At 50.3% G+C, this 20,011-nt stretch overlaps 1 protein-coding gene across 2 annotated transcripts; it reads right to left on the reverse strand.

Moving 5' to 3' along the window:
* Positions 1–894: 894 nt before the first annotated feature.
* On the reverse strand, positions 895–16,961 carry Fbxo46 (F-box protein 46). 2 transcript variants are annotated; one of them, XM_032894321.1, is made up of 3 exons: positions 16,884–16,954; positions 5,158–5,274; positions 895–3,798 (listed from the first exon to the last, which is right to left on the reverse strand). In XM_032894321.1, exon 3 carries the CDS (start codon positions 3,716–3,718, stop codon positions 1,907–1,909), a length of 1,812 nt encoding a protein of 603 aa, XP_032750212.1. In that variant the 5' UTR covers positions 3,719–3,798; positions 5,158–5,274; positions 16,884–16,954; the 3' UTR covers positions 895–1,906. The 2 variants fall into 2 exon arrangements, with proteins under 2 accessions (XP_032750212.1, XP_032750210.1); XM_032894319.1 differs by lacking the exon at positions 5,158–5,274 and having other exon boundaries at positions 896–3,798; positions 16,884–16,961.
* Between the last annotated feature and the right edge of the window lie 3,050 nt (positions 16,962–20,011).

Below are 20,011 nucleotides of genomic sequence, written 5' to 3' on the forward strand. Positions count from 1 at the left end.
TAAGCTCGAGGCCTGCTGGGGATACAACGAATTCCAGACCTGCCTAGCAATTTGGTGGGGCTCTATCTCAAAGTGGGCTGAAAATGTAGCTGTGTCTAGAATCCCCCAGGGAGGGGCTGGGGGCGTGGCAGCTTTTCCGCGGTAGAGCTTTTCATCCTGAGTGACACACGCACACACACACAAATACACAAATTCACCATCTGATTATGTGTATAAGGTGATAGGAAACAAGTGAATTTTGGGGTCTGTGAAAAGGTTTCAGGAATGCTTTGATTCCTGGAATCTATTGTGGAAAGAGACCCGCATGCGTGTGCGGTCCCACACGTGCACTTGTACTATTCATACATAGCACATACATGCACCAAATGACATGAACTCGGAGGTCTGCCTGCCTCTGCCTCCCAAGTGTTAGGTTAAAGCCATGTGCCACCACAGGCTGGCAAGGAGTTTGTTTTAACCAGTCCCTAGCAGTCTCATGCATGTGGAAGTGAGAGGCTATAGAGAGGGTTCAGAGTGGCTGCAGCAAGCATGAAGACCTGAAATCAAACCTCACCCCCACATAAGCTGAGCGTGGCAGCGCACATCTGAGTTTGATGGATGAGAGCTGAACAGTGTGGAGCACCTCTGCCGTGAGCGAGGGGCTTCCCTTTCTGTACCATAGATAGGGCCAGCAGGAGTTCCTGCAGTCACACAGCGGTGAGAGCCCTAGGGATGGATCCCGAGAGAAATAAAAACGATCCTGTTCGTGCTGCTGCTATTTTGAGACATTTAAGAAAGTCTTTCTCGGGCTTCGGGACCTTGCTAGGGACGGATGCCTTCTCCTTGCCATCCCATGCAGACCGAAGCATCTCCTGTTACCAAACCCCTCTGAACATCACACAGACCAGTCCGAGCACAGCTTTATAAATATTGATTTTATAGAAAGAACCAATTAAAAATTGGTCAGATGCCACACACTAGAAGCTTCCGGAACCACAATGAAGGAAAAAACAAAATGAAACCCCAAAACAAGAAAAAACCCTAAACAAAAGTATTTTGGACCAAACTGTCTCAAAATCAAGGCCCCAGGTAACCAAAAGATTCTAAAGAAACTTGTGGCTGGGGGTGTGGTGGGTGCAGAGGCCCTAATGCCTCAGAGAGAACCCCAAGTGGAAGAAGAATCAGGGGGAAATTCAGACCCACTGGCCTTGCCCTCTGGCCTGCTCGCCATTCAGGAGTGAGGCAAGGGGCTTCACAGCTTTACTGAGGAGAGAGTCAGTGACAAGAGCTTAAAGGGGGTTCTCTTACACTTGAGGGGATTGCACCCCTCCTTTCCCTCTAAGGGAAAGGGAGACTCTGGTAGTTTGAGGTTCAGAAGAAAACATTTTCTTTTTTTTTATTTAATGAGGAAAACATCTAGAAATGGTGGGCTGCCTCAAAAAAGTGCCGACTAGAGTTGCGAGTTAAGGGCCTGGATGAGCCACCCTCAGAGCATGCAGCGCCTTGGGTAAACACAGCTCCAAAGACAACTGGGGGAGGCACAGAACGGAGAGGGCCAGCTTGAGGAAAGCCTCAGGTGGTACCAAAGTAGCTGCCATCTGCTCCCTGCTGGTGGGTCTCTGGGGTGGAGACTCGGGGATGCGGTTGGGGACGGATGGAGGTGAAACTGAGATGCTGATTTAAAAAAAAAGAAGCAAAAAACCACAACCCTCTCTGAGGGTCCATGGTCCTGGCTCTGAAGAATAGGAAACCAACGGAGGTCAAGCAAGGTATTTACCCCGTTGACCCCCAAACCTGGTCCCAGTTCTGCTGGGAGATCAATGCTGCATGGACTGGTAGGTGTCGGCTGGTGACTCAGTCCTGGTCCCCAGCTCCCAGCAAAGTGGGGAGGGGCTAGGTATCACAGGTGTCCCCTCAGCCCCAGGCTTCACCTCCCCTCTTCCCGGCCAGCACGGCCTCCACCTACTCCGTTACACGGCAGTACCCAGTTGTTGTCATGCAAGCCCAGGCGACAGCCTGGGGTCTCGCGGTCGGCTCTGCGGCAGCACATCCAGTAGGAACGTCCATAAGGCAGGTCGTGGTGGTAGGGTTTGGGGTGCCAGCGGCAGAGTGACACATCACCCTTCTCATATCTCTTGCGGCACTGCTTACAAGGGTCATCGCGGTAGAGGGGGTCCCGGCTCCAGCGAGAGTCCGTGGCTCGTACACCAAAGGCCTCAATGATACCCTTGAAGTGGTGGCAGGTGCACTTGAGGGCAGCCAGGGCCCGTGTGGGCAGGAAGCTGAATATCTTAACGAGCACATGCTCCGGCAGCAGCAGCATGTACTGCCGCGGCTCCAGGAGACGCTGGATTTTGAAGCGAATCTCCAGGAAGTCGTGCGACACGTGCCGGTACAGGCGGCACAGGGAGGTGTCTGTTGTGCCCTCAGAATCCTCGGGGCCTGGCACCTTGCTTGCTGTATCAGCTGGGGGTGGCTCAGGAGGCCCTTCCGGTCCCCGGGACTGGAGGAAGAAGAGCTGTCCAGGAGGGGGTGGCTCCTCGGGGCTCACGGTCAGGCACACAGTCTCTTCCTTCACGTTCTTGGTGCCATCTTTGCCAAAGAAGATGCAGGCATCCACTACTCCTGTCACCACCACGTCCACGTGGAATCCTGATGCACCACAGTCCCGGGCAGGGGGTGGAGGGGGTGCTGGTGGAGTGTCCTCAGGCCTGGCCGGGGCTGGTGTCTCACCCTCACTTGCTTCATCGGCCCTGGCCAGTAGGAACTCCACGTTGCTGGGAAGGGCATCCCTGGAGGGGCTGATCAGCTGGTACAAGTCACAGGTGATTTTGTCTTTGGCTCGAGTCCCAGGCCCAGGACTACCAGGGTAGGGACAAGCAGGCCGACCTCCACCCCCATTGGCTAGGCTGCCATCTGGTGACTGGGGCTCCCGGACATTAGAGATACGGAAGGCTATTCGCACCTCTCCTGGCCCAGGGCCTGGCCGCTCCTCCTTGCGGAGACCCTTGGTAGGAGGGCTGTCCCGCTGGGCCTCAAAGTGGGCCACTGCCTCAGCAACTCGGCTGCAGTCACCACCACCAGACCGCCTTTCTGACCCTAGCCCCTTGGCTGGTCCCCCCTGCTCAGCTGACACAAAGACCACAGGAGCTGGGGTACTCGGGCGTGGGTAACTCTGCAGGGCCAGGGCAGCTCTCTGTTCAACCAGGGCCACCATTTCTGCTACAGAGAGCAGGTCTACATCATCCCCGGATGAAGTGGGGGCCACCTCAGTGGCAGGGGTCCCTTCTTGGCCCCCTTGGTCTGGAGGAGCCTTGGTGGGCTCAAGGCAGCGCCTCCTCCTCTTAGCTTTGGAGCTGTCACTGCCCCAGTGCCCTTTGACCTTCATAGAGCTAGCCCGGCTACCTCCACCACACTGGTGGGCCACAAAGAAAGCCACCTTCTCCTTTGTATTTCCAGGCTTGATAACATACCACGTGTCCAGCAGGACTCGACCCTCATCACCTGAAGCTGCTGTAGAGAGGAGTGGAGCATGCTGGGAGGTGGGGGCTTCTGCAGCCAAGGCAGGTGGTGTGCTCTCCAAGTGTGCAGGCCTGTGGTCCGGCTCAGTCCCGCTGCTTGTGTCAGGGCAGACTGGTGGCTTGAGGGTTGCGGAAGGTGGACGCGGCTGGTTCTGGGAATACTTGCTGAAGGGCCGGGGGCACCAGAGTTGGAAGGGCAGGAGGCTGCCCCTGTCCATGCTGGGCACTGATGACAAACAGCAGCAGGTAGTCACTCAGTCTCAGGGCCAGGATGGTAGTGGGGAGCTCTCCAGGCCACCTGCAGACACAGAAGGCTGGAGCAGTGAGCTCATGGGCTTTCTTCCCAAGACCACCCGCGCTCAACTTCTGCATAGGGGACAGGTCAAATTAAGGCACTGAGAACTGTGCCCCAGCATGTGGGAGGAGAACGATCAGAAGGTCATCCTGGGCTACATGAGACCCATTCCTAACACATGCACATGCTCACACATGAGGACACACACACTTTCAAACTCTCTTTGGCTAGGGGTATGGCTCACTGGTAAGAGCCATGGCCTAGAATCCCCAGCCCTTCACTGGGGTTCTGTGGTAGAGCAAATGCACTTGCTTGGGCTGTGGCTCAGTGGTGGCCTACCTAGTAGCTCCTAAAACTCATCACATAGACCTGGCTGCCCTTCAGCCCAGAGCCCACCTGCTTCTGTCTCCCGAGCACCAGGATTAAAGGAGCACAGAACCACGCCTGGTCTGACCACAGGGAAAGCACCAGCCTGACCAAGCTCCTCCTCCTCACATTTGCCCTCCAGTAGCCAGGTCCCAGCCTACTCCGTAGTTACGGCTGCTGGAGCACACAGAGGGATGAAGTGATTAGCCAGGGAGGGAAAACATGAAGCCAGAACCAGACAGGCCCTTAAGAAATTCACTCTCAGGGTTGGGGATTTAGCTCAGTGGTAGAGTGCTTGCCTAGCAAGCGCAAGGCCCTGGGTTCAGTCCTTAGCTCTGGGGGAAAAAGAAAGACAAAAATAAGAAATTCACTCTCGGGCTAGAGAGATGGCTCAGCGGTTAAGAGCACTGACTGCTCTTCCAGGGGTCCTGAGTTCAATGCCCAGCAACCACACGGTGGCTCATGACCATCTGTAATGGGATCTGATGCCCTCTCAAGGCATGCAGGTATACATGCAGCAGAGCACTCATACATTAAAACAAATAAAATAAAAAAGAGGAACTCACTCTACACTTGTTTTGGGTCACGGGGTTCTTAACTATGATGGCGACTGCTCTTTCTCTCCTTTTGAAGACAAGGCCTCAGGGTAGCTCAGGCTAGTCTTGAACTCACAGCATCTAATCCTCTTGCCTCATTCTGGGGTTACAAGTGTGAGACTCTATACTCAGCTCTCTTGAGATTCCTTATTCTTGGAGACAGAATCTCACTCTTTAGCCCCAGCTGCCTTGAAACTCACTAGGTAAGCCAGGCTCTCGTCAGGCTCCTAGCAATCAACTTGCCTCAGCCTCCCAGGTACATGGGCCCACAGGCCTGAGCCGCAGCATCTGCTGAGGGCCCTTGACGATTGTTTGCCATGACTTTGCGTGCATCATCTAATCTGGAAGCAGTTTGGTCAGTGAGTCTCAGGGCAACGCTTCTGTTCCACTGTCTACTTACCAGTGAGTAGCAGAGCCCTAGTGTCCATCTTTGGCCCATCTCTTCCAGACATCAACATGAAAATAACCCTCCAACAGGGCATGGTACTGTAAGCCTGTAATCTCAGAACTGGAGAGGCTGAGGCAAAAAGATGCAGAGTACCAGATCAACCTGGGCTACATCATCAGAGCTTGTCCAAGAGTAAACCAATAAACAAACAAAACAAACAAAAGAAAACAAAATGAAGAGAACCCTTCACACTTTTAGGCCCTGAGCGGGCCAATGGAACAGAGCTAAAGTAAAACTACATGCCAAGAATTAGGTCCAGTCCACTGCCTGTCTTTGTAAATTAAGTTTTATGGAAACAAATTATGGCTGCTTTCATGCAAAAAGAACAGAGCTGTAGCAACTGTATGGCTGTAAATAGTTAATTACCTAGTCAGTCATAGAAAAAGTTAGCTGATCTGTAGGATAGATTGCCTGCTCTAAATCCAGATAATTCTGATAGACTAGCACTTCATGGTCCTGCAGGTGCCATTCAAAACTCAGACAGCCTCCAAACACCATTACTAGTGACAGATCCCCAGTCTTAAGAATCTGTGCCCAACTCTCCTACCCTCATTCTCAGTGTCTTAATGTCCCACCAAATAAATATCCAGACTTTTTCAAATTCTCCTTCAAAAAGCTAATTTCCTCCCCAATATCCGATCAAGCCTGGTGGCACATGCCTGCAATCCCAGCACTTGGGAGGTGAGACAGGATGGTAAGGAGTTTCAGACCCTGTCTAAAAAGGGAAAAAAAAAAAAATCGAAGTGGTGCACACTTTTAATCCCAGCACGTGGGAGGTAGAAGCTGGTGGACCTCTGTGACCTCAAGGCCAGCCTGTTCTATATATATAGTCCTAGGCCAACTAGTGCTACTGAGAGACCTTGTCTCATACACGAGTAAAGAAAGAATAAAGGGCTAAAGAGATGGCTCAGCAGTTAAAAGCACTTGCTGCTCTTACAGAGGACCCAAGTCTGCTTCCCTGCACCCACAGAGGGGCTCTCTGTAACTCCAGTTCCAGAGGGTCTGCTCTCCAATGGCACCAGGTACATATGTGATACACAGATACACATGCAGACAAAACAACTATATACATTAAAACTTTAAAAATAATAAACCAGTATGTTGTCCAGCACAGAAAAGTCCAACCATGAATAACTTTTCATATATCTGAATACACTGCAATACCCAAATTACACAAGTGACTCAGTGGGTCTCCTAACATCCTCAGATCATTCCAGACACTGGTCCTGACTCTACCCCTTCATTCCCCGAAAGCTCAGGAACCTTGAAAGAACCCAGACATAACAACACCTTATTTAAAATGAATCCCAAACCAAATAAATGTCCTAATGGAACCACGAGAGGTACAATAGCAGACATGTGTCCCAAATGCTGCAGCTGTTTGCAGATGGGGCACAGAAAAGAAAGTGTCCTCCTGTCCTTGGTGACAAAGGTAGAAGTACTCAGGCCCAAGCATCCTGGTCCCGAAATATTCTCATCTTGTGCCCAACATACACACCCAGCCACAAAGGACACTTCTAAAACGCAACTAAGCCTTCTACATTACAAAATAACCTGAACCCAAGATGTTTCTTAAGCCCTGGGGAACCCTAAAGTATCCCCTCCACCCCCACAACTTCCCCAAGAGCTCAAATATTACTTAGAAGCAACCGATTCCCCCAAATCCTGGACCCGCCTCCTTTAAAACCCCTCTGGTGACCACCCCCCCCCGCCGCCAAAAACCCAGACACGCCCCCCAGGCGCCCTCACCCGCAGCGCCTCCTCCAGGCGGCAGGGAGAATGGCGACCCACAAGCATGCGCACTCTAGCCTTGTGGGCCCGCCCCCTTGCGCGGGCTGGCGCGCCGAGCGCTCTGGCACGCCCCTTTGTTGACAGACGCGCGCGTGACGGCCCGAGCCAATGAGCAGCCGGGGTTCAGAGCCGTGCCCAAATAAGGAAGGCCCTGGCAAAGGGGCCAGGACAAACGAGACAGGACGAGTAGGCGGGAGGTGATGGGACGAGGTGGGCGGGATGGAAACAGTCAGATGCAAGGGAGTAGGGACAAATTCCTATGCCCAACACTACGGAACAGGAAACCCTGTCCCCGGTCTGGACACAAGTAGACACACTCGAGGGAAGGGGTATTACTCGATATTCCCTTGAAACCAAGGCCCTGATTGACACTAAAGATTTAAAGGGCCACTGCTCCAGGCAATTGAGGACTGGGGCAAAAAGTGTGGGAGAGAGGTCTGAGACCCTGGCTTTGTTTACCAGTTGTGGTGGGGATAGAGAAGTTTCTCCGTGAGACACCAGGAGCCTTAGTCACCTTGTCTTTAAAACAAATAAATAGGTGACCAGGAGTGATATCTCACGCCTGTAATTCCAGGAGTCTGGGAGGCTGAAGCAGGAAGAGTTTTAAGCCAATCTGGGTTATATATTGTGACTTGTAAAATAAAAAAATATAAAAATGGAATAAGCAAAACAACAACAACGACCCCACCCTCCACCCCCACCCCCCAAGTAGGCAAACAAGGGGCTAGAGGGATGGCCCAGCCGTTAAGAGCATTGGCTGCTCTTGCAGAAGACTCAGGTTCAGTTCCAGCACCTATATGGCCTATCACAACTGACTGTAAATCCAGTTCCGGAGGATTCACCCCTTCTTTTGACCACTGTGGGCACTGCAACCATAGGGTACACAGACATTAGTGCGGGCAAAATCTATTTAATATATTGAATATTAAAAAAGGTGGGAGTTAGGAAACAGAGGTAGGAGAATCAGGAGTTCAAGACCAGCCTAGACTATATTAGATTTCATTTGAAAAGCCAAATTCAAAACTAAACAAGTTTTAACCCTGTACTGGTCTCTAACCCTGTACAAGGGTCCCCTTGGCCTTGAAGGCTAAGATAGCTGGCCTGTCCAGTCTTACACTCTCTATAGGAAAACAACAGGAAGTCAGTCACTCAATAATGATTTTTAATTTACCCTAAAGTCACAGACACCTTGCGTTGTTTCTGGCCTATGCCAGGCTGATTCAAGAGAAACTCAAAGGTGGCTTTCAGTGCAGTGCTGGACGCTGGAGAGCTGGGTTAGCAGGTAACAGTGTAAATGGCTTTTCCACAGGAGCCAAGAATTTCGCAAATCTACAGTTTTAAAGATTTGTTTTTATTACTTTTAAAGTGTGTGTATGTGTCTCTCTGTGTGAGTATAGGTATGCACATGTGAATGTAGGTGCCCATACTCCAGACGAGGGCTTTGGAGTTACAGGCCTCTGTGAAGCACCCGATGTGGCCCTGGGAAACCAGCTCAGGTCCTCTGAGAGAGCAGCAAATGCTCTTCATTGCAAAACCATTTCTCCAAACCTATAATCCACAGTTTTCATGAGAATTATTAACTCGGTGATCCCAGACTGCTCGAGAGTGAGGATGATAGTAGCAGGGCCACACACTCTACACCCTCATTAAGTGCCCCAATAATTAGAGAACGCACATTCCCATACCCTGTATATAGTGTCTGGAAAGACTTTGACATGCACTGAGGTCCTCCTGTGGCTACTCCTGAGTGCATAGATGACACTGGGTTCACCAGACATCCACTCACAAGTAGCATAAACATGTTAATCACAATAGCAGTTAGCAGCAAAGCACTCCAAATGAACTTATCTAGGGCTGGAGAGATGGCTCAGCGGTTAAGAGCACTGACTGCTCTTCCAGAGGTCCTGAGTTCAATTCCCAGCAACCACATGGTGGCTCACAACCATCTGTAATGGGATCTGATGCCCTCTTCTGGTGTGTCTGAAGACAGCTACAGTCTATTCATATACATAAAATAAATAAATCTTAAAAAAAATTAATTCCCACACCTCTCTCTAGGGTCTCAGTGTGCACCCCAGCCTGGCCTCACTTGATTCTGCCTGGCAGCCCTGGGAGCCCAAGTATGTTCCTCAACCAATGTGCCTCGCTTTGAGGTCTCCATTTTCAGTCTAAGCACGGCATATGAATGAGCTTGCACGGGAGTGTAGAAGTGCCTGTGGATGCACACGAGTGTGTAGTGACCAGAGGGCAACACCAAGTGTCTCGTCAATCTCTCAGCATGTGTGTTGTTGTTTCTTTTGAGACAGGGTCTCGGTTGGGGATTTAGCTCAGTGGTAGAGCGCTTGCCTAGGAAGCTCAAGGCCCTGGGTTCGGTCCCCAGCTCTGGGAAAAAAAAAAAAAAAAAAGAGACAGGGTCTCAATGATGTAGCCCTAGAGCTCATTATGTAAACCATGCTTGCCTTATGTGGTGGGATTAAAGTTGAGTGTACCACCATGACAGACCCAACAGACTGGCATGGTTTTTGAGACAGGATCTCTCAATGCCAACACCTCCTACCTCCCTACCCCCAGTAGTAGCTTGACCAATGAGCATCAGGAATTCCAGTGTCTCCACCCACTGTCCTCTAGGTTCTGGTGCACAGCTACGCCTGGCTTCTTGGGTGTGTACACAGGTCGTCAGGCTTGCAGAGCACTTTACCAACTAAACCAGCACCTCTCAACCTGTGGGTCATGACCCCTCGGGGTCTCCTAACAGAAATCTCCTGCCCATCAGATATTTATATTGCGATTCATAATGGTAACAAAATTATAGTTATGAAGTAGCAACGAAATAATTTTATGGTTGGGGGGGTCACAACACAAGGAACTGTATTAAAGGGCTACAGTGTTAGGACACACTGGACGAAGCCATCTTCCTATAGTGTTTTATTTTTTAATGGCTCTCAGATCCTCTATTGTGACGTCTGTGTGTCTGTGTGTCTGTGGGTATGTGCACAGGTCAGGGTGCCAGAGGTCAGGAAAGGGTATCAGGTCCCCTAGAGCAGTCACAGAGGCTGTGAGTCACCTGACATGGGGGATGGGAACCAAAGTCAGGCCCTTTGCTCTTAATGTTTGGACCACCTCTCCAGCAGGTCCCGGTCATGTCAGAGACCGAAGGAAGCTCAGGCAGGGAAGGGCAGAGCTGGGCAGCATCTCTGCTTCCGACTGAGCTCTGAGGCCATGCTGTCCAGATTACCCTTGCCATCACAGTCCAGGCCATCACAGTCACTGTTGGCTGCCTAAAACTGTCCCTCACCTACCTTCAGAACTCACCCTTTATCTCCTTCAGGCTTGGCTCAGAAACTGCCTCTAGGAGGCCTGTGATCCAAGCCCATAGCTTCTACCCAACAGAACACAAACTTGCAACCCTCATTGGTTTTTCTCCTCAGCACGTATCACTCTACCCACTGTACTAACTACTTAGTGTGCCACCTGCCTCTCCTTATCCACATGAAAGCTTACAGGCTGACGTTTCCCTGCATCTCACTGTGTAGCACGAGCTTGTCCTGCCTTGGTCTCCTCAGGACTGCGAATGACAGATGTGCACTACCATGGCTAGCTTGGCTGGCATGCATGTTCTCATGCTTGCCTTCTTGAAACACAGTACCCATGTGCCAGCCCCTGGGAACAAGCACAGGCTCTAGGTCCCTACCTCAGGGTGGTTGAATCCAAACGCGTGTTTCTTTAAACAGCCCAGGTCACCATGTCCACTGAAAGCTCGAGAAGCAACACCCCAGCATGTGGGAGGTGTGTAATACACAGCTGTCTGAACGAGTGAATGAGTGGATGGCCTGACTGCTGGCCAACTCTCTTGGAGACGTCTGCATAGATGGCCTCTGCAGTCTGCTGCCCTGGAAAAATCCCAACTCCTCCTTCCGGGGCGGCCCCTGCTACCTTCCTGGGCTATCCTGATCTCTTCCTCACCTCTTTTCTCCTTCTAACACCTGTCCTCTATTCACTGCTCAATATGAGAGGCTCTCTCCCCACAGGCTATGCATTTGCTTCAAAGGGGTAGGGATCTCTCCTTGTAGCTACCCTGGATTCTTTTTTTTTTTTTTTTTTTTCTTTTTTTTTTTTTTTTTTTCGGAGCTGAGGACCAACCCAGGGCCTTGCACTTGCTAGGCAAGCGGCTCTACCACTGAGCTAAATCCCCAACCCCACTACCCTGGATTCTTGAGTGGCTCAGTGATGCCTCAGGGGTCCACAAGTTCTTGCTCATCCACGAGTCCCCATTCAACCTGGGCATCAGATTTCCTCGCTCTCTGAAGTTCAGCTACTCCAGCATCCTCAATCTTGCTCTACAATGTTGAGAACTGAGGTACGGAGGGGAAAGAAGCTTGTCTGATGGCCCCTAAGGTGTGAGAACCGGGACACAGAGAAGCAACCTTGCCTGGTTTCTGTCTGCTTCTAGGATCTCGAGATGCCCAAAGGTTTAGATGGTTCTTCCCTGAGGATTATTGGTCAGAAACAATTTCAAAGCAAGCCTGATGGCCACATCTGTAATTCCAGCTCTTTGGGAGGCTGAGGGGGGAAGAACACAAGTTCAAAGCCAGCCTGGGCAACTTTCAGGGAGACCAGCCTCTTAGGAGTGTGAGGGCATGGCTTAGCAGGACAGCGTGTGCCTAGAACCGACCAGTGAGGACCTGCAGGTGCTGCTCAGTGTTTGAATGCTTGCCTAGCAAGCGGAGGGCCCTGAATTCCCTCCCTAGTACAGAAACAAACAGGGGTCTGGAGAGATGGCTCAGTAGTTAAGAGCACTGGCTGCTCTTGAAGGAGTCAGGCTCAGTTTCCAGTCCCCCCATGGCAGTTCACAACCGTCCGTAACTCCAGTTCCAGACGATCTAATGTCCTCTTCTGGCCTCTGAGGGCACTGCCCACATAGAGTGCACAGACATACAATGCAGGCAAAATATCCATACACATAAAAATTACATGTATTTGAAAGAAATAAAAAACCAGGCTGGGCATAGGGGTATTCAACTTTCTAGTCACAGCACTTAGGAGGCAGAGGCAGGCAGATTTCTGTGAGTTCAAGGCCAGCCTGGGCTACAAAATGAGCACCAGGACAGCCAGGGCTATCTTATACCGAGTAATCCTGTCTTGAAAAAACCAAACCAAACAAACAAGAAAATCACAAACTAGCTGTGGTGCTGTATCCTTTAATCCTAGCCCTTTGGGTCAGATGGAGGTAGGCGGATCTGAGTTCAGGACCAGCCTGGTCTACATAGTGAATCCAGGCCAGCCAGGGGTACCCAGTGAGACCAACACGGTGATAGGTGCAGTTCCTGGCATTGCAGACGTCCAGGGAATGGAGACAGAAATCCTTGTCCTCAGGGGGCTGACATACTAATTGAATGGAAAATAAACACAAGGGCAGTTTCCAGGCAGAAATAAATAAATACACCATGAGGGCTGGCTGGGCTGTATGGAAGGTGAGGACACAGAGGCCAGGTCTGTTTCCACAAGTAGGAAGGTGCCAGAGGCAAACCCTTCAGAAAGGCTGTGCTCTGAGGCATAAGCTACCTTTGCTCCCACAGCTAGTAATACGCTGTCGTAAATGGAATGTGACAACTTTAGGGGCAGACGTGAAACTTCATGCCTGCAAACTCAGCACTCAGGAGGCAGAGGCAAGAAGGTCCTGGCCAATCGGGGCTACAGAGTGGAACTCTGTTGCAAAAACTGGGGAAGGGTCAGGGCTGGAGCTGGCTTAGGGGTTAAGAGCACTGGCAGCTCTTGCAGAGGATCCAGGTTCAATTCGCAGCACCCACATGGTGCTCACAATTGTCTGTTCCAGGGGTCGGGCACCCTCATCTGGCCTACTGCATGCACATGGTATAGACATACATACATACATACATACATACATACACACACATACATATAACACAGGTATCATTAATCTGCATAAAAAGTGCTAGCCAGGCAAGCATGAGGACTTGGGCTTCATCCTACCACCATGTAAAAAACAGGACATGGTGGTATATACTTGTTATAAGACTTACTCATTTATTTTATATATGAGTACACTGTACCTGTCTTCAGACCCACTAGAAGAGGGCATCAGATCCCATTACAGATGGTTGTGAGCCACCATGTGGTTGCTGGGAATTGAACTCAAGACCTCTGTCAGAGCAGTCAGTGCTCTTAACCACTGAGCCATCTCTCCAACCCAGTGGTATACACACGAGCTTGCGGGTACACACACACACACACACACACACACACACCCACACCCACACACACACACACACACACACACGTGCTATATAATCAAGCTCTGCCAAGCACAGACTGAAATCCAATTTAAGATTTTTGCTTTTTTGTTTGTGTGTTTGTTTTAAATTAAATCCAAAAGAGCACAGTACTTGGAACCTGTGAGCCCAGAAATTGGGAAGTGGAGGCAGGAGAGTCAAGGTCATCCTTGGCTACACTCTAAGTTCAACACCAGCCTGTGCTGTGTGTACCAGACTCCTCTTAGACGAGGAAAGAAAAACAACAGCCCCCTGTGGTGGCACAGACTTATAATTCCAGCATTGATGGTTGGGACAAAGTGACCAAAAGTTCGGGGCCAGCCTAAGCTACACAGTGAAAGAAACACATGGTGGCTCCTGCCTTTTGATCCCAACACTCAGTCGGTGGAGGTAGACAGATCTCCTTGAGTCCTGGGCCAGCCTGGTGTACTTAACACATTGCGCTTCTGAGCATTGAGGCTATACAGTTGGAACGTGTAACACAAAACACAGATACAAAGACACAGAGGGGTGTGTGTACAAAATGATGTGGAAATCTGATTAGTTTTTTTTTTTTCCTAAGACAAACAAATGGAGGGCATGGTGGGGAAAGTGTCAGCTTGCCCAGCTGTGACACACGGGGACAGGGACACGTGAGAGAGATTCCACTTTACCTCAAACCAACAGGTGCTTGGTAATTTAAGGAATTAAGTGGAGAGACAATGTTAAACGTTCTCAGGGGGTGAGGTGGGAGGACATGGGACACAACCCTGAGGGCCACCACAATGTGACAGGGGCAATGTGGGCACGAGGGGAACCTGAAAACTGAGCACAAAGCTGCTTGTGATGAGAACAATACTCTGGCATCTTGAAAACAGGGAGCCCAGAGAGCAGAGGCTAGTCTGCCTGCAGTCCAGGCCCTGGCACCTAGCGGAGGCTCTGGCCACTTACGAAGTGAATCTCGGCCAGCAAGGTGACTTGTGAGTACAGAGGCTTGCTGCCAACCAACCTGAATCCACAGGGAGGGAGGAGAAAACCGGCTACTGCTGACTCCACAGGCAGCCCATACTACATGCTACGCAAGAAATACATGAAGGTTTTTCTAAGTGAACCCCCATTTTTCAGATGGTGACTTTCCTTCATGAAAACATGAAGCCCAGGCTAGCCTCCAACTCCAGATCCTTCTATCTCCACCTCCATTGTGCTATGACAACAGGCTTGTGCTGCCACAAACAGCTTTAGTGTTTTCTTGAAAGGATGAAAACCCCAGAAGGCTGTCATACTGAGAGCATTTTAAGTACATGGCCTTGATATCAATTCCTTAGGAGGACATCATGGGCTAATAAGTATGACCCCATCTTACATTAAAAAAAAAAAAAAAAAATGGTAGAACACGCCTTCAATTCCCACACTTGGAAGGCAGAGGCGGGTGGATCTCTGAGAGTTCAAGACCAGCCTGGTCCACATAGAGTTCCAGGACAGACTGTATGTATATATTATTAAGTCCAATTGTTTCAAAGCGAATTACAAAGTTGCTAAACTTCTTAGAGAAGAAGACCCCTGACTGCCCTGACCAAAAGGTCAGAGGGTACACTTATACACACATACCACAACAACATCAAGAAAACCAAAAATCGAAATAAGCAAACCAAACAAAACCCCAGCTCACTTGTCGGCAGTATTCCTAACCCACTGGAAGACTTGGGCATTGGGCCAGACCGGGACAAGTGAATTATTAATATTTGGCTGGAGACAGATTAAGTTTCCGAGCACCTTTCTAGGAGTTTTGCTTAGACTTGGGAACAGGGGGACAGGAAAGGCAGAACTAGAAAAGTCAGGAAGAAGCGGGTGGTTAACTTAATAGTAAGGGGACAGCATATCCAATGCTCCCTCACTGGCTCCTCTCCTACCTTCTATGTCTGGTGCCTCAGAAACAAAGACATGCCCCAGTGATGTCGTTTAGCTGGTAGATGGCTTGCCTAGCATGCACGACTCCTTGGGTTCGATCCTCAGCACAGCATAAACCAGGTCTAGGAGTGCACACCTAGAAACCCAGAAATGAGGATATGGAGGCAGGAGGAACAGAAGTTCAAGGCCACCCTCCACTACACAGAGAGTTTGAAGCCAGGCTTCAAAGTGCACGAGCCCCTGTCTCAAAAGAACAACAACAAATGATATCTGTCACCCACGGTGACAATCTCAGCATCCTGGAGGCCGAGGCAGGAAGACCAGGAGTTAAGAGGCCAGTTGTGCACTTACTCTGAGCACTTCCCAAACATCATCTCTCTAAACCCTCTGGCCTACCAAGGTTATGGAGTTCACATAATAGCTGGACAGAGTCCCAAGACTTGCCCGGGGTCATGCAAAAGAATTAAATCCTATCTGATAGTTGCTCTGGCCAGGGTCTCCACCAAAACAGATTCTGAGCTGGACTGCCATTGTAGATTTACCATTTAATGTTGGCCGACATGGAGAAAGCTGCTTAAACTCTCCATGCCTCTACTTGCTTTCTATAAAATGGAGATCTACACTTAAGACACCACCTGAATCCCGTGAGTTAATACAAATACAGCTGAAGCCAAACCCAGGCAATTCTTAGAAGCAGATGATATCAGTAAAGGGGTGGGGCTGGGGGTGTCCCCTTTATAAACTGGGATGTACACAGACTATTGTCAGGTTTTGAGAAAATATCTGGGGGACGGACTGAAGAATAGGAAATCTTTTAGCAACTCTAACCCAGTCAACATTCCTGGGACAGGTGCTTACCACCAACAGCTTTGACTCTGGGACTTAACTTTCCTATCAAAAGTATCAATTTTTACGGAGCCTCCCTTTAGCTATCTTCAGAATGGCCTACTTGTTCTCATCATTCAGATAAGGGCACAGAGGGTTACAGAGAGACTTGTACAGGTCTCAAAGGAAGGTCAGAATAAGGAATCTGAAAGTTGGACTGCCCACTATTCATCTAGATATGACCGGGGCTAGAAGGGTGCTAAAGGTTGTCTCTACGGACCCCATCTGGTCAGATCAACCCAGAGTTCTGTGGCTGTCCAGTTTATCCGTAGTTTCTGGTTAGATTAAGGCACGATATCAACAGACAAGCTCCTAACTCACGCAACCTACAACACCTCCTGGTCCTAGAAGCTAACCTAGACTATCGATGACTTCTGCAGCCCATCTCTGCAACTTGCCTTGCCGCCCGACCTCGCAATCCCGCAATCCAACCCAATGCAGCCGCGGTTAGCCTCTCCCTTCACTCATCTATCCCCGACTCCCCTGCCTTTCCATATAACCAGAGGTTCTAACTAACCTCTCTCAAAATTACCCACTCGGGGTCTCTCGTCTATTCAGCCAGGACTCCAACTCCGAACCTCACTTCCCCAGCTCCCAATCCCCTTGAGAGCCAATTCCAAAGCTCGACTCTCTCCACATCCAAGACCCCTCCCTAGCCCCCATTCTTCTACTTCCTCGGGCTCCCGTTCCTCTCAATCCCCACCCACAGTGATCTCCCCACGCCCAGCCCTTTCTTTAGCATCAGTTTGTTTCCCCTCGAACCTAAGTCTTGAACCCCCGGCTCATACGCTCAAGCACCCGTAGGACCCAGCTTGGGGCTCTCACCATCTCCCCGCGCTGCAGCTCTCTCGACTACGCGGGTTTCCCCCACTCGCTCCTCTCCAACCTCCCCTTCCGGGTTCTGGCCCCGAAGCCCGCTGGGAATTGGAGTAAAGGCGGCCATGGACTACACCTCCCAACATGCAACATGGTAACTTGGAGGTGGAGTAGGAAACAAACTAGGCGGGCCGAGAAACAGAACGACTCTAATTCCCAGGAGGCAAAGGGCACACTGATATGCGCAGGCGCAAAAATTTTCCCGCGAGGTTCTCTGGGAAATAGAGTCCAGCCGCCTCCATTTTGGCCCGAGGCCCTTGAAAAGGGAAAGGAGGTTACTTCAAAGGGAGGTTAAGGAAGCATGGAGAGTTCAGGAAGAACAAATTTATGGATTTACTTATATTTTTGGCAAAGAATTGATAATGTATGCGTTTTCCCAAACTTTCCCTTCCATTTCTCACCTCCATCTCACACCCCACTCTTGCCTACCATCACCTCCAAGGAAAATCAGATATTGAAGTAAGGAAAGCCCAGGCGCTATGTCCATATCACAGGTAGAACAGAGCCTCCAGAAGGGCGGGAATCTTTGTGTACCTTAGTTAGGCACCTAGAACAGTATTGACTGAAAAGTTGATGCTTTTTGACCACTTTGGACAACCCTAGTAAGAATTAACCCAATTTCTAAAAGTTAAGGTGAGAGAGAATAATAGATCAAACCTATTACTGGAAAGTACTTTGAGCTGGGGCTGTTAACACCAGATGCTTGTCATAGCTAGGTGACTAGAAAATCTCTCAAGATTTTCCCTCCACAAAATTCCCATATTTTGGGAAAGAGCAGTGCAGCGAGTGCCCCTTGCGCACGCGCACCCGGGGCAGGGCACTGGCGGCAGCTCTGACACGTGCTCCTGTTCCCGCGCTCGCAGTGCTAGCCAATCAGCTCTTGTTCCACTACCCGCCCTTTCCTCAGGCCACTCCCCCTGGCTTGACCTGCTCCTGACCTTAGTCCTCCTGCAAGAGCAAGGTGTCAGCACTCCCTCTGCTGGCTCTCCGGTGTCCCTGTCCCATCCTTTTCCTTCAGGGCGCATCTGCTTAAAGATCACTGTGTCGAGCACAGTGAGAATGAGCTTCCATTTGTTTCTTTGTGTGGCTGTGGAGGTTAGAGGACGATTTTCAGGAGCTGATTCCCTCCTTCCACCGCAAGAGTCCGGGAGATAGAACTCAGGTCGGGAGGATTGGCAGCAGGAGTCTTTACTCACTGAGCTATCTCATAAGCCCAAGAAAGCTTTCTAAAATGTTCAGTTTGAGTCTGCCGTGGTGGTGCACACTTCTAATCTCCCCATTCCGGATGCAGAGGTTGGTGTATCTCTGAGTTTGAGGCTAGCCTGGTATATATATATATATATATATATATATATATATATATATATATATATATATATATATATATATATATATATTTCAAGGCTCTGAAACGCTATGTCCAAAAAAAAAAAAAGATAAAGCTGGGAAGGCTACTCAGAGGTTAAGAGCCCATACCGCTCTTGCAGAGAACTTGCATTCGGTCCCAGCGCCTGCGTATAACTCCAATTCTAGGGAATCTGATGCCTCTGGGGTCTGGGGACACCTGTGCTAATATGCATATATTTCTCCCCACAGGCAAACATGTATACATAGTTAAAAATAAAATGTTTTTAAAAATAAACAAACTGTGTAGTTTGTAACCTGAGTTACAAGGTAATGCCCTCCTTGTGTTCCAGACAGACGAGACAAAAGGGTTACAAGTACTAGGCAAGCCTGGTCTACGTAGCAAGACTAGACCCACACACAGACACTAAAAGGGTTACTTTGTTTGCATCTACAGGATCTGGCATTTCCATGAGGTCTACAAAGGCTTATTTCAAGTTGGAAAGTTAGCAGCCAACATGCTTGGCACAGTGACCTTTAAGTGACCTGAAGGGAAAGGATGGGACAGGGACACTGGAGGACCAGCAGGGGGAGTGCTGACACCTCGCTCTTGCAGCGTGGGGAGGACTGGGGTCAGGAGCAGGGCAAGTCAGGGGGAGTGGCCTGAGGAAAGGGCGGGTAGGGGAACAAGAGCTGATTGGCCAGCACTGCGAGCGCGGGAACAGGAGCACGTGTTAGAGCTGCGGCCGGTGCCCTGTCCCGGGTGCGCGTGCGCAAGGGCCACTCGCTGCACTGCCCTTTTCCAACGCCTCCTCTACTCGTGCCTGGCACCGCGTGGCGGGAACGTGGAGGGGCGTGGCCTCGCCTCAGGCGCTCTGGTGACTTCGCGCGACAGCCTCGCGCCCTGCCATTCTTCGCTCGGCCCGCGCCTGGGGAGGAACGCGGTCTGCATCCCTGGGACCCTCGCGAGCCCCGCAAGGCGCGGCAGCCGCTGCCGCTGCCAGAACCCTTCGGAGTCCTTCGGACTGTCGAAGCGTGAGCCCAGTGCCAAAGCAGAAGTCGAGACTTAACGCCATTTTGCAAATCCTGAGGCGAGTGCTGGTGACCAACGGGTCTGGGGCGCTGGACGCCACGGCTCTAGCTGACTTGAGGTGACAGAGAGATAGTGTGGAGACGGGAGTCGTTTGAGTCGCACCCTGCGGCTGTGACCTCCTAGGGAGCTTTAGAATGGATGGAGCAGGGCCACAGAGCTCCAGAGAGGTTTGAGGGAATCCAGGCTGGGCTTCTGGAAAGTTCTGAGTGGCGTTGGAGACGTGCGGTCTCCGGTTCAAGGCGCGGGCTTTTGGAAGCTGAAGGCGGGAGATGTGGAAATCTTAGTTTGGGGTTCCAGAGTTAATGTTCGGAGGGTCAGAGGTCTAATTTGACAGGGTTGGGGCTTTTTAGTATCAGTGGAGACCACTGAGGCAGGAGTAGATTCCGGGGTGAGGTACGGTTTGGGTCTTTGAGGATTTTATCTCCGGTTGTGGTGGCGCATGCCGGGAGGATTTGCTGAAGGAGAATTAATTTTAAAGCCTTCTACTCATTGCGTATAGATGTCACTTTAGGGTTCCAGATCTCAGTGGGATGCATGCGTGAGATCTAAGTTTTCTAAGAAGGAGATCACAATGTGAAGATCTGAGGGACAGACAGAGTTTTGAGATATTTATTGTAGGACATGAAGTACATTTTTTAAA

Source organism: Rattus rattus, chromosome 2, assembly GCF_011064425.1.
Source record: "Rattus rattus isolate New Zealand chromosome 2, Rrattus_CSIRO_v1, whole genome shotgun sequence".
In the NCBI taxonomy this organism is placed as follows: Eukaryota; Metazoa; Chordata; class Mammalia; order Rodentia; family Muridae; genus Rattus; species Rattus rattus.